Source organism: Nannobrachium achirus (assembly GCF_963921795.1).
Source record: "Nannobrachium achirus genome assembly, chromosome: 4".
In the NCBI taxonomy this organism is placed as follows: domain Eukaryota; kingdom Metazoa; phylum Chordata; class Actinopteri; order Myctophiformes; family Myctophidae; genus Nannobrachium; species Nannobrachium achirus.
In genome coordinates, this window is record NC_137813.1 from 53,677,598 (window position 1) to 53,690,249 (window position 12,652).

General features: G+C 43.9%; 1 protein-coding gene across 3 annotated transcripts in view; it reads left to right on the forward strand.

Annotated features, from left to right (window-relative positions):
- Positions 1-12,652, forward strand: part of rbfox1 (RNA binding fox-1 homolog 1) — a gene marked incomplete at both ends in the record, with an annotated part of 479,064 nt that overhangs the window by 333,549 nt on the left and 132,863 nt on the right. For 2 of the 3 annotated variants that reach the window (XM_080724053.1, XM_080724051.1), the window contains one exon: positions 10,910-11,209. In XM_080724053.1, the coding sequence (XP_080580179.1) occupies positions 10,910-11,209 (300 nt within the window). The remainder of the gene's footprint in view (positions 1-10,909; positions 11,210-12,652) is intronic. The other variant, XM_080724052.1, reaches the window with a different exon arrangement.

Genomic DNA, 12,652 nt, shown 5'->3' on the forward strand with positions numbered 1-12,652 from the left:
GCATGGGTTAGTTACTCACCAGAGGTTAGGGTTAGAGTTAGGGTTAGGTTTAAGTGGTCGCACCTCCGCGCGGTCCAAGCGAACAAAAAGGAGCGCTCCCTAGCTCCGGTTCAGCCAATCAAAAGCTTCCATGGGTGGGGTTTGCCCAGAACTCATGTGCATTTCCAATTAACGCGCCAGTGACTGACTGACTGACGTGTCCAGGCACGTGCACACATAGACATCAAAGGGGGCTTGAGCCCCTGCCCTTTTATCCGCCTGTAAAAAGTGCCCTCTCCAGACCATGAATGCAGTTTTCACTATGGTGAAAGAAATGAAAATGCACTCCTTCCATGCCATACCTGATGACAGTATTCAAGAGAATTGCCTTGTCCAAACTCTCCTGAACTTGAATGCAGCATCTTATGTTGAAAGAATTGCCCTCCCTGTGTAGAAATCCATGCCGTTACGCCACATCTCCAGTATTCACTTGATTATGCTTAGTTCAGTGTGGTATCACACTGAACCTCCAAGCTCACAACGCGTTGCAGCGTGACGCGTTGTGAGCTTGGAGGTCTGCTATTTTCAATATTTTCACCAAAGGCCCTTTTAGAAATGTCAGTCCCTGCCTCTCTAACATTCTCTGCACGTCCCTGGACGGTTCCCGTGCATGCTGCAGCCATGCTTCTTGAGTAAAACGTACAATAGTTACTTCTTTCCACCGCTGACAGTGACTGACTGACTGGCTGACTGAAGAGTGTCAGCTTCAGTAGCTTCTCCTTCAAAGCGTTTGAGGCTCGTCAGGCTCACTGAGAGAGGAGAGATGTACTTGGTGTGTGTCCCCAGGGGGCTCGGGGGGGAGCTGGGGTAGTCACTCCGGGGGTCTTTGTGTCATGGTGACAGTTCAGTTCAAGTGCAGGTGAGCCAAAGCATCGCAGCGGGGCAGAGGGGCCCCAGGCAGTGTTGCCATGTCTGCCTATTATAAGCGACTTCTTTTTTTCTTCTTTTTTGTAAAGTTGCTTGTAAATTATTGGTAGTAGGGTTGCAGGGATTTCGGGGGGCTTGTTTCTAAAGTGTACAAAATATTTTATAAAAGATTATATCGTCGTTGTCGGGCGGAAACCTTGTATCTCCAAGTTTCAAATTTGTATGTTCTTTCGTAAAGTAGCGCCCTGCTTCATCATACAAGGCGGGCGCACAAAAGTAGTGAAAACAGCAGATACAAGCACAAGTTGTGTGCTTGCAGATCGTCTGTTTTCACTAGTTTAAATCATTTTTAAAATGATAAATGCAAAACGAGCCGTTTTGGACATACAGGGTTTTCACCCGACAACGACGATATGTATTTTGTATTATTTCATAATGTAAAAAAATAAAAAGAAAGAAAAGAACGTGCAGTGCCATATTTTGCATTTGATCCTGTAAGACGTGATTCTGTCGGAATTGCAGCAACAGGGCACTGATATTTTGCTTCCTGACCGCATGATTTGAGTGGGCTTGTAAGTGCCACTTTAATTACCAGAAATACTACTACTTTTTTTGTTGAGGATAATTCATTATTATTCTGACATGGCTATTTTTCTTACCGTTTGTTATTTAGCATTGTTACGCTACTAGATAATTAGCTTCTGAAGCAGTCACTTCTTTTTGATTGGGTAGCTAGCTTGTTAAGTACCCAATTAAGGGTTTTGGGCAGCAGAAGCCTATATTGACTGTGGAGAGCACATGGGTTTTTGACAGTCAAACAATTGTTTTGGGGAGCGCTGGTTTCAGTTCATTAACCTCCTTGTGTGTTGGCTAGTAGTGCACCCATGGGTGGGCCCTTATCGAGACAGATATACTTCATTGCAAAACGGTATTGCGTGTCGAGAGTAGCTGATATACACGCTCACATGGCATCCCCAATGCAACCGTTCTGAGCTTGGAGGTCTGCGCGCGACACCGTTGCAGGACAGAGGATAAATTAGGCTTCATGGACCGCAGCTGGGCAAGCAGTAGACACTTTGGTAGCACCGTGATAAGGAGCGCTCCTTCTGTTCTGATGACGGTGAATGGAGGTGGGGTTTGAAGGGCAACTGTTTTGAATCGCTATTATTGTTTACAATCAACAGAAACTAAGGATTACATAATTGTCAAGAGTGAGAAATCACAGTAAAAATCCTAAACATTCTTCCTCCACACTGGGAGAAAAACAGCAACTGAAAGTTTGATGGAATGCTTTTTTAAACGTGACCGCTATCCATTGTATCCTATGGCCAGCGAGGTTCATTTGGTTCCGACCTGCGCGCGCATCTCGGTTCTTATCAGTGTGACATGGACCAGAAATGCTTATATGGAACCAAATGGTTCATTTGGTTCCCTGTTCATTCGGTACACTGTCAGAGTTAAGGGAATACCACAGCCCTATAGCAACACAGATCCAATAGTGCACTGGTTGCACGCCAGCTGTTTCCTCCCGTGATGCTGCTCAGCAGGGACGTGCTGGGCCCCTGATTCAGCCCGGGAAAAAAGAGTTGGAGAGGCCCTCATTTTTCTTTTCTCTTTTTATATATATATTTCGTCGTTGTTGGGTGGAAACCTTATATATCCAAAACCGTTTGTTTTGTATTTATCGTTTTAAAAATGATTTAAACTAGTGAAAACAGCCGATCTACAAGCACACAACGCCTCGCGGCGCGAGGCGTTGTGTGCTTGTAGATCTGCTGTTTTCACTACTTTTGTGCAACGGCTTTGTATGATGAAGCAGGGCTTTGCTTTGCGAAAAAAATGTATACATTCGAAACTTGGAGATACGAGGTTTCTGCCCCGACAGTGACGATTTACTTTGTTGGCCGCACAGCCCCCAAAAAATGGAACGAAGTCCGACATTTTATTTAATTTTTTTTCCTAATGGCCGGCCTGGACCGGCCCGGGAATGAACCGGCCGTTCGGGAGTTGTCCCGCTTTTCCCAATGGCCAGCACGTCCCTGCGGCTCAGTGCTGTGCTAGCCCTCTGTGCTGAGCGGTAGGAGAAGGGACAGAGTGTGACGGTATGTGAAGGTCTTCCTCCCTGCAGGGGGCCCTGCTGTCTGCCGTGGGCTCTCCTGGCTGACACAGTATAGTAACACTTACCACCAGCGGGTATCTGGTGACCGCAGGGAGCCAGCCAGGGAAGGAGGCTTCTTTGATGGCTGGATGCAGAGGTGGGAAAAGTACTCACATGAACGTACTTAAGTCAAAGTATCAATAATGCACTACAGATGTACTCCGTTACAAGTAAAAGTCCAGAATTCAAAAGGTACTTGAGTAACAGTACAAAAGTATTGTCATAAAAATTTACTAAAAGTACAAAATGTTTGAAAATAGCAGATCTACAAGCTCACAACGCGTCGCATCATATAAAATAGGGCTAAAGTCGTTTATGTATGTTTTAAGATATTATAATTTATATCAGCAAAGTAACTAACTAGTTGTCAAATAAATGTAGTGGAGTATAAAAGTACAACATTTGGATCCCAGAAGTAGTGGAGTAGAAGTAAAAGTATTGGAATTTGGAAATATTCAAGTAAAGTACAATTTTGAGGTATTTGGGGAAGTCCACCCATTTTCAATATTGAACTATGTCATTAAAATAACTTAGAGGAGTTGTGCGGAAATAGAAAAAAAGTTCCCCCTCTTCTGTGTTGCCTAGAACTGGAGGATTGATTTGGGGGTTTGTAAAGTACAATGTGTTATGTAATCAAGTTGTAATTTGCAATACAAACCCCAAAATCAATCCTCCAGTTCTAGGCAACACAGAAGAGGGGGAACTTTTTTTTCTTTTTCTCTAAGGTATATTAATGACATAGTTCAATATTGAAAATGGGTGGTCTTCCCCTTTAAGTAAAAGTATCAATAATGCACTATAGATGTACTCCGTTACAAGTAAAAGTCCAGAATTCAAAAGGTACTTGAGTAACAGTACAAAAGTATTGGCATAAAAATGTACTTAAAGTACCAAAAGAACAAAATGTTTGAAAATAGCAGATCTACAAGCTCACAACGCATCACATCGCGACGCATTGTGAGCTCGTAGATCGGCTATTTTCAAATAGCCAAGGTATAAAATAGGGCTAAAGTGGTTTATGTATGTTTTAAGATACTAGAAGCTCAACTCGGGAACAATGTAAATAGGGGATGAATGCCCCGCCCTTTAATGCAAACCCCATTATACCTGTATTGACAATCTGTTTGCGTGTGTCCATTTATGCCCATATATGGGGATATCTATCTGTCCACGTCCATTTTATGTCCATATATGGAGATCTCTGTAGGACCTGTATTGACCATCTGTTTGCCTGTGTCCATTTATGCTCATATATGGAGATATCTGTATCTGTCTGTCTGCATCCATTTCATGCGCATATATGGAGATCTCTGTATCTGTTTGTCTGTGTCCCTTTATGCCCATTATGGAGATCTCTGTATCTGTCTGTGCCTCCGACTGTGTTGCAGACACAGTGCTGGTTCCCCCTTTAATGCAAACCCCATAATACCTGTTGTCATAGGACCCGTTTTGACCATCTGTTCAATGTAAATAGGGGATGAATGCCCGCCCTTTAATGCAAACCCCATCATAGGATCTGTTTTGACCATCTGTTTGCGTGTGTCCATTTATGCCCATATATGGGGATATCTATCTGTCCATTTATGCCCATATATGGAGATATATGTCTGTTTACGTCCATGTTATGCCCATCTCTGTCTCTAAGCGTCCATTTTATGCCCATATATGGAGATCTCTGTATCTGTCTGTCTGCATCCATTTTATGCCCATATATGGATATCTCTATATCTGTTTGTCTGTGTCCCTTTATTCCCCATTATGGAGATCTCTGTATCTGTCTTCACTACCTGCTGCGGCGGGGAATTTGAAATAGGGAATGAATGCCCCACCCTTTAATGCAAACCCCATTATACCTCTTGTCATAAGAGCCGTTTTGACCATAATGTTTGCCTGTGTCCTTTTATGCCCATATAGGAACATCAGAATACGTAACCATGGCATTTTTTGTTGACTCATGTGGCGTACGTGATGTCAGAGCCTTTTATGAAGTGATGTCACAATGAGTCAGCGATTGTGCCGATTTCCTCAAGAACAGCCTGATGTTAACAATCAGCTCCGCGTAAGGAGATTCCGAACGTTTCGCGCCGCTTCGGGAAAACCGCATGCCGAGTCGGGCCGAGGCCCGGCACTGCACTCCGCGCCGCAGCGGGGAACGCACGTGCCGAATCTGAAGCCGGTGGGACGAACGGTTCTCGAGATACGCGGATTACAAACAAACAAACAAACAAACAAACAGACAGAGATTTGTCGCATTTATAGATAGATTATAATTTGTATCAGCAAAGTAACTATAGTAACTATAGTTTTCAAATACATTTAGTGAGTAAAAGTACAACATTTGGATCCCAGATGTACAGTAGTGGAGTAGAAGTAAAAGTATTGGAATTTGGAAATATTCAAGTAAAGTACAAATACCTCCAAATTGTACTTGAGTACATTACTTAAGTCAATGTACTTAGTTACTTTACACGACTGGCTGGATGTCTACACACACACACACACACACACACACACACACACACACACACACACACACACACACACACACACACACACACACACACACACACACACACACACACACACACACACACACACACAAAAGAAGCACTCAGCAGTGCAGTAAGGCTGCACTCAGACTGGAATGCACAAGTTGAGTGAGAGTTGTGTGGGGGAGGCGGGGGGCAGAGACAGCACAATCCATTGCGGATGGAAGTCGAGTGGTTTGAAGTCTAGTGCGAGTCGTGAGCAAGTTGGACGCAACCACACAACACCACACGACTCGCACTCGACTTCAAACCACTCGACTCCCATCCGGAATGCATTGCGCTGTGCCTGCCCCCCGCCTCCCCCACACGACACGCACTCGTTTTTGTGCCTTTAGGTCTGTAGCCGGCCTTAGAAACCAACTCCTGCAGGACTGGGTCTCATTCAATTACTTTACCGGGCTGTGAATGGTAAAGTGTGCCTGCAGTTCCCGTCAGGGAGTTTTCGTTGCAATGCCCCGAAATCCCACTCCTCGGCGTGTATAAGTGGTGCTACAAATTGGGCTAGAGATGCAGTGCCGGGCTTCAGACATGTGTCGACCACCGGTGCGGGGCGGCGGCCGTGCACTATGGAGTTAGTTTAACTCGGAGACCCAAATGGGAACCCCAACCCCGTTTGTACGATTGTGGAGTTACACACGGATATCTATCTATCTATCTATTAGGGCTGCAACAATACATGTATTCGTATCGAACCATTCAAATTCAATACAATACCACTCCACATCCACATTCTCCTGGAACGCCCTCAAGGACCCCTAGGGGTCCGCAGAGCCCACTTAGAGAAGCACTACCCTAGAGGTTGGGTACCGTATTGTTCAAAGTTAAAACAAAAAAAATACGTAGTTATGAAAATACATTTATAAATCAAGGACATTTCTGTTTATGTTTTGTATCGAAAAAGTATCGAACTGTGACACCAAAATATCAAACCAAACCGATCCGTGAATTTTGTAAACCAATGCACCCTTACTATCTATCTATCTATCTATCTATCTATCTATCTATCTATCTATCTATCTATCTATCTATCTATCTATATCGAGTATAATAATAGCATGGCAAATTGATTGACATGATCTGCCTTGAATCCTACATGTAATAGGTACATCTGACACCATTTCTTCAGTCTCACTGTGAGTGGTAGAATTGCCTTACTTCATCCTTTTACATTGGGCTATGACATAATTTACTCTGGCAGATCTACAAGCACACAACGCCTCGAACCACAAGGCGTTGTGTGCTTGTAGATCGGCTATTTTCACTATTTCAAATCATTTTAAAATGATAAATACAAAACGAATGGTTTTGGACATACAAGGTTTCAACCCGACAACGACGATATGCATAGAGGAGTTTTGATTCATATTAGGATAAATGTGCACGACTGTGAAAACGAAGCGGAAGTGGGGAGGAGGCTTCACATCCGCTTTAAAGGTGATACACCATGCATTTAAAAAGTATTGTGTCATATTGTTTATGTCCCAAAAACGTTTTTCAAAAGGTTTGAGGCTAAATTACCACTCCTGAATAGAGAGCCTCTCTCATTTTTGAATGGCTCTGAAAAAATAGATTTTTTTTTTCTTTTTCAAAAACGGCCATCGATGACGTCATCGACGGCAGCAAATCTGGATAGCCTGTTTTGAGAACCCGTGGGATGCTTTTAACCTTCGCCTTCCCAAAACCAGAGAAAGACACAACGGTCAGAAATGGGACTTTGTGAGGATAGAAGGTGCTAGTGGGACCCCAAAAAAAGGTTTTAAAATAGGAAAAGTGAAATTTCATGGTGTATCACCTTTAACGCTTTTCATGCCAGACACTCATCATCAGTACTTCCGTCTCCCAGACTGTGTGACGGGAGCATTTTGCAAACGATGTGGGAGACAACATCCTGGCCACGCGAGACTACATCTGGGGCATAGAGACATGTATAGAGCTAACACACCAAACCTTTTCTTGGACGGCTGGCCCCCAGTGTTGCCATTTGCCATAATTATTCATAAGCGACTTTGGTTAATTTGCTTGTAAATATTGTTGCGGGTTGCGGTCCTTTGGGCTTGTTTCTAAAGCGTAGTTGCTTATTTGGGCTTTGCTTTGTTGTTTAAACCAGTGGTTCTCCAACATTTTCATGTCAAGGACCCCCAAATGAATATGTATTTGTCCGCAGATCCCCAGCTGTAAATACATTGTGCCGGGGGAAGATTTGTGTTGTTAAAACGTTTCCAAAATATTCCAAAATTACTTTTTTTTCTCCTGTTGTAAATAGCAGATCTATGCTGTGTGTCATCAGAAACATTGTATCACGGTTCAAGGTTTATTTATTATTACATATCGTGTACAGGAGGGTATAAGAGTGAAATTGTTTTAGTTCTGTATGGGCCAGGCGCCATAAAATGTAACTCTGAGACTGTTAAGAGTGCATTTTACGCGGCCGGAGTTAAATCTAGCCTCCGGTGTCAGTGACTGTACGCCCACTGCAGCGCGTTAAAAACCTTAACCTCAACACATTATTTAAATGAGGGCACAGTGGCACACATACAGCACTATGGTGTACATAAACACAGCCTACAGTAGTGTACATTTATGGCCATACACACACCCAGCCACCTTAAAAAGCCGAGGACACAGTAAACCCGAGCGCCTATGCAGCAGAGAGAAGCAGTATGTGGCCCAAACTTGACCTTGTTGTTATATCGCTGTGTGTTTGCTAGCTTGCAGTGAGTGAACTATAGAGTGGTCTCATGGTTTTCCTGTTGTCAGAAATAGCTTTACTGGTTTCTCTCTGTGCAGTTTTGTACAGAGAGAGAGCGACGCGGTCGGTTGAGTCATGATGTTAAATGCATAATGAAATGTGTTCGGGCCTGTGAAAGGGAACGAGGGCACTGCATTAGCCGGCGCTAATGTGCCAGTCGCGCTGGAGCTATCCCTATAGGTTTTAAGTGTTAAGGATCACATTTCTTTAAATTAGCGGCCGTGTAAATGTGCTAAATCCACCCTTACTCTGGAGTGAGTGACTTCGTGTTTGCCTGAGCACACACACATTGTTTGTGCGGAGGTGTGTGTGTGTGTGTGTGTGTGTGTGTGTGTGTGTGTGTGTGTGTGTGTGTGTGTGTGTGTGTGTGTGTGTGTGTGTGTGTGTGTGTGTGTGTGTGTGTGTGTGTGTGTGTGTGTGCAGGCATGTGTGTGAGATGTGCAGTGTCCTCCATGCTCGAGTGGCTAATCCTGCTGTCTGAATGATGGATAAATTGCTCCTTATCAAACACAACTGCTCCTCAAGTCCACTCCACTACCGTGTGTGTGTGTGTGTGTGTGTGTGTGTGTGTGTGTGTGTGTGTGTGTGTGTGTGTGTGTGTGTGTGTGTGAGCGCGCATGCACGTGCGTGCGTGCGCGTTTGAGTGAGTGAGTGAGACAGACCCTGGATGAATGGAGTGTCTTGTGGAGGCTGTGGCTGTGCTTTAAGGACCTGTCTGTAAGGGCCCAGTCCATTACTGTGTGTTCAAACACTATGGTCCCACTTTTGTCCTCATTTACACGCCTAATGTATATTTCATTGCAGTACGGACATTCTTTTTGATCAATTTCCCAAACGTTTGATGTAAAGGTCACCACAGTAAACAGTCAAATCTTCATTTCTATTTTTTCCTCCCTTTATTTATACAGAGGAGGTTTTCTCGGCAAGAATGCGCTTTTTCAGCAACGCCCTGCTTCACACGGACACGCACGCGTTCACTCACTCATGCACGCACGCATGCGCTTGTATTACTTTATAATATAAAGTAATACAAGCGCATAAAATGTATGTCCTATATGTTAGTCCTCACATATTATGTGAGGACATTAACATATAGGACATACATTTTTTTATGAATGCCATTTATAGATTTCTTTGTACAAGCTCATTTCAGTGCACGCACGCACACGCACACACACGCACACACACACACACACTATAGGGGCGGCATAGCTCAGGGGTAGAGAAACTGGTATTAGAGCACGAAGGGTATAAATCCTGAAGGGTTCCCAGTTCGAATCCGGGCTCCCCCTGAGTTAATGTCGAAGGGTCCTTGGGCAAGACTCTGAACCCCTAATTGCTCCCGGTGAGTAGGTTGGTGCCTTGCATGGCTTCCTCCGCCACCGGTGTATGAATGTGTGTGTGAATGGGTGAATGTAATGCACAATCTATGTAAAGCGCTTTGGATTAAAAGCGCTATATAAATGCACCATTTACCATTTACCACACACACACACACACACACTCACACACACACACACGGTAGTGGAGTGGAGTACTGTCTGTCGCCCACTGAGAAGCAATTGGGAGTATCGTATCTTGCTCATGGGTACTTGAAGGGAGGGAGGGGTGAGGGGTGGTCATCCACCCAAATAGTTTCTGCCGGTCCTTGGAATCAAACCGACAACTTCGCCCAAGCTTTCGGACACATGAACCACACTCTCTGAGTTACAAGCGGATGAATTAATACTGAGCATGTTGTCTATAGCTCTAGAGTACAATATTACTTTTGGGACTCTAATTGTTAACAATATATCGTCACTGTCGGGCAAAAACCTTGTATCTCCAAGTTTCAAAATAGTATGTTCTTTCGTAAATTAAAGCCCTGCTTCATCATACTAGCGTGTTGCACAAAAGTAGTGAAAACAGCAGATCTAGAAGCACACATACAACGCCTTGCACCGCGAGTAGATCGGCTTGTAGATCGTGCTTGTATTTCGACTATTTTAAATCGCTTTTAACAAAAAAAAAAGGGTTTTGGACATACAAGTTTTCCACCCGACAGCAAAGATATACCATTGTTTTCAAATGTAAATATCCGAGCAGAAATAATAGAAGCCTGTTATGTGGAGAGATATGGTTTCAAAGATCTTTGTGGATATCATTATTTATTCACAATCATCCACTCCCAGATTGAAGTGATATAATGTTGTGGTGTGTGGTTTAATGGTTCGTTATGTGAGCCACGATTTGAACCGTTTTTAATGTAATGCTTTCAAAAAGGTTTAGAGGTGATATTGATAAGCATTTTCTGATGACAAATAATAAAAGCGAAAAATAACACATTCACAGAGCTTTTAAAAAGGTGTGGTGTAAAAATATTGCTTTCCGCCCCATAGAAAAGAAACATAACTCATGACATTTCGAAATAATCATAAAAAAATAATAATGTGTGTCGATAATTATTGTTTGAGCATTTATCCATTGCTTTATTTTTTCATTGCGGAAGGTATTTCTTCCGCTTAAGGAACATTATTAAACTAACTGTGTCTCCGTCTGTGTCCGCAGGGTAACCAGGACGCGCCGGCTCCCCCCGACCCATCCATGGCCCAGGCCTACCCGTCGGCCCAGTTCGTGCCCCCGCCCCAGAACGGCATCCCGGCCGAGTACACCGCCTCGCACCCGCAGCACCCGCAGCACCCGCATCCGCACCCGCAGCACCCGCACCCCCACCCGGCCCCGCAGGAGTACACGGGGGTCCAGGCAACGGTGAGCGAGCACCCGCTCAACATGTATCCCCCCTCACAGAGCCACAGCGAGCCCGGGGGGCCCGACGGCGGCGGAAGGACGGTCGCGGGGACAGCCACAGTAAGACAACCATGCGGGGGGACGTCTAGTGACGCACTGGGGCTTTAAAGGAGTAGTGCACCCCGAAAATGACTTATTGTCTCTCAGTGATACACCCCAGGAGGCCTTGATTTCATCTGTCGCATTCATGAACCAATCATTTGATGACCGGGTGGCTGGTCTGGTCAGTACACAGATGTGCCAAAATCAAAACTTCACAAATCCTGCCATTGGCAAGACAGTAGATTTCCAGGGGATTAGCAGAACATTGAGCTTGTAGATCAGCTATTTCTTTGCTATTTTCATGACCTTCTCTGACTCGAAGGTGGATTGAAGGTGGATTCTCCATAAACATTAGAAAGGAAAAACAGGGAAAGAAACCTGTGGAAAAAGCAGGTAAAGCCTGAAGACTTGAAACAGCACATCTGTAGGAGACTCAGTTGAGCCTCCTACCAGAGACTCTGAGTTCTATTTTGATTGTCTTAAGTACCAGCTCTTATGCCTTAACTTTAAGGCCTGTCCATACTGTCTCCGACCACCGAACCTTTGTCGTAAAGGTCCGGTTCTACAACATGACGTCACTCTCATCTTCTGAAAAGCATTACCCTGAATTAGTGTTCGGAAAGCTGCACATTGGAAAGTCGGAACTCTCTGACGAAAGGTTCGGTGGTCGGAGACAGGATAGACAGACCTTTAAGTTAAGGCATAAGAGCTGGTATTGAAGACAATCAAAATACAGTCCTCTGTCTCAGGAATGTGAAAAAACAAACAAAAAATCCTCTCGTTCAAGGCGTCATGGGAGTGTGTAATTGATAGAAAATAAGTATTAGTTTTGGGGTGAACTACTCCTTTAATCTGCCAGTATACACAAAGCCAACACAATATTCATAATGCCACAATGCATGACTTCTGTCTTATAGTCATGTCTCCCGGAAATAAGGAACTTCACGTTCTGGGGTTGTAGTGAGAAGTAGCTGAGTGAATACACTGCCTTTGTGTGTTCCAGCTTTCAAATTCAAACACAAACTGCATGAGTACTACCTTATAGTCATGACTCAGGGAAATAAGGAACCTTAGCATTCTGTGGTTTTAATTAGTTACTAACCAAACTGTGTTTGCATATCATCTTTCAAACATAGAATGCCAACACGATTACAATGCTGCAAACTGTATGTCCTGCCTTATATGACTGGAAATAAGGAATTTTAAGTTCTGGAGTTTTAATCTGCAGATTGCTAACTGAGTGAACACACTGTGTTTTTGTGTAGCACCTTTCAAGCATAGAACTCCAATTACACGTTTACAATGCAAACAGCTTGAGTACTGCATTATACAGTAGGCAGGACTAAGGAGCCTTATGCAATAGATGTGTTATGATTGTGAAGTTCATTTAACAGACACTCTCAGTGTAGCAAATCGGTGGAAACCTTGTATGTCCAAAACCGTTTGTTTTGTATTTATCAT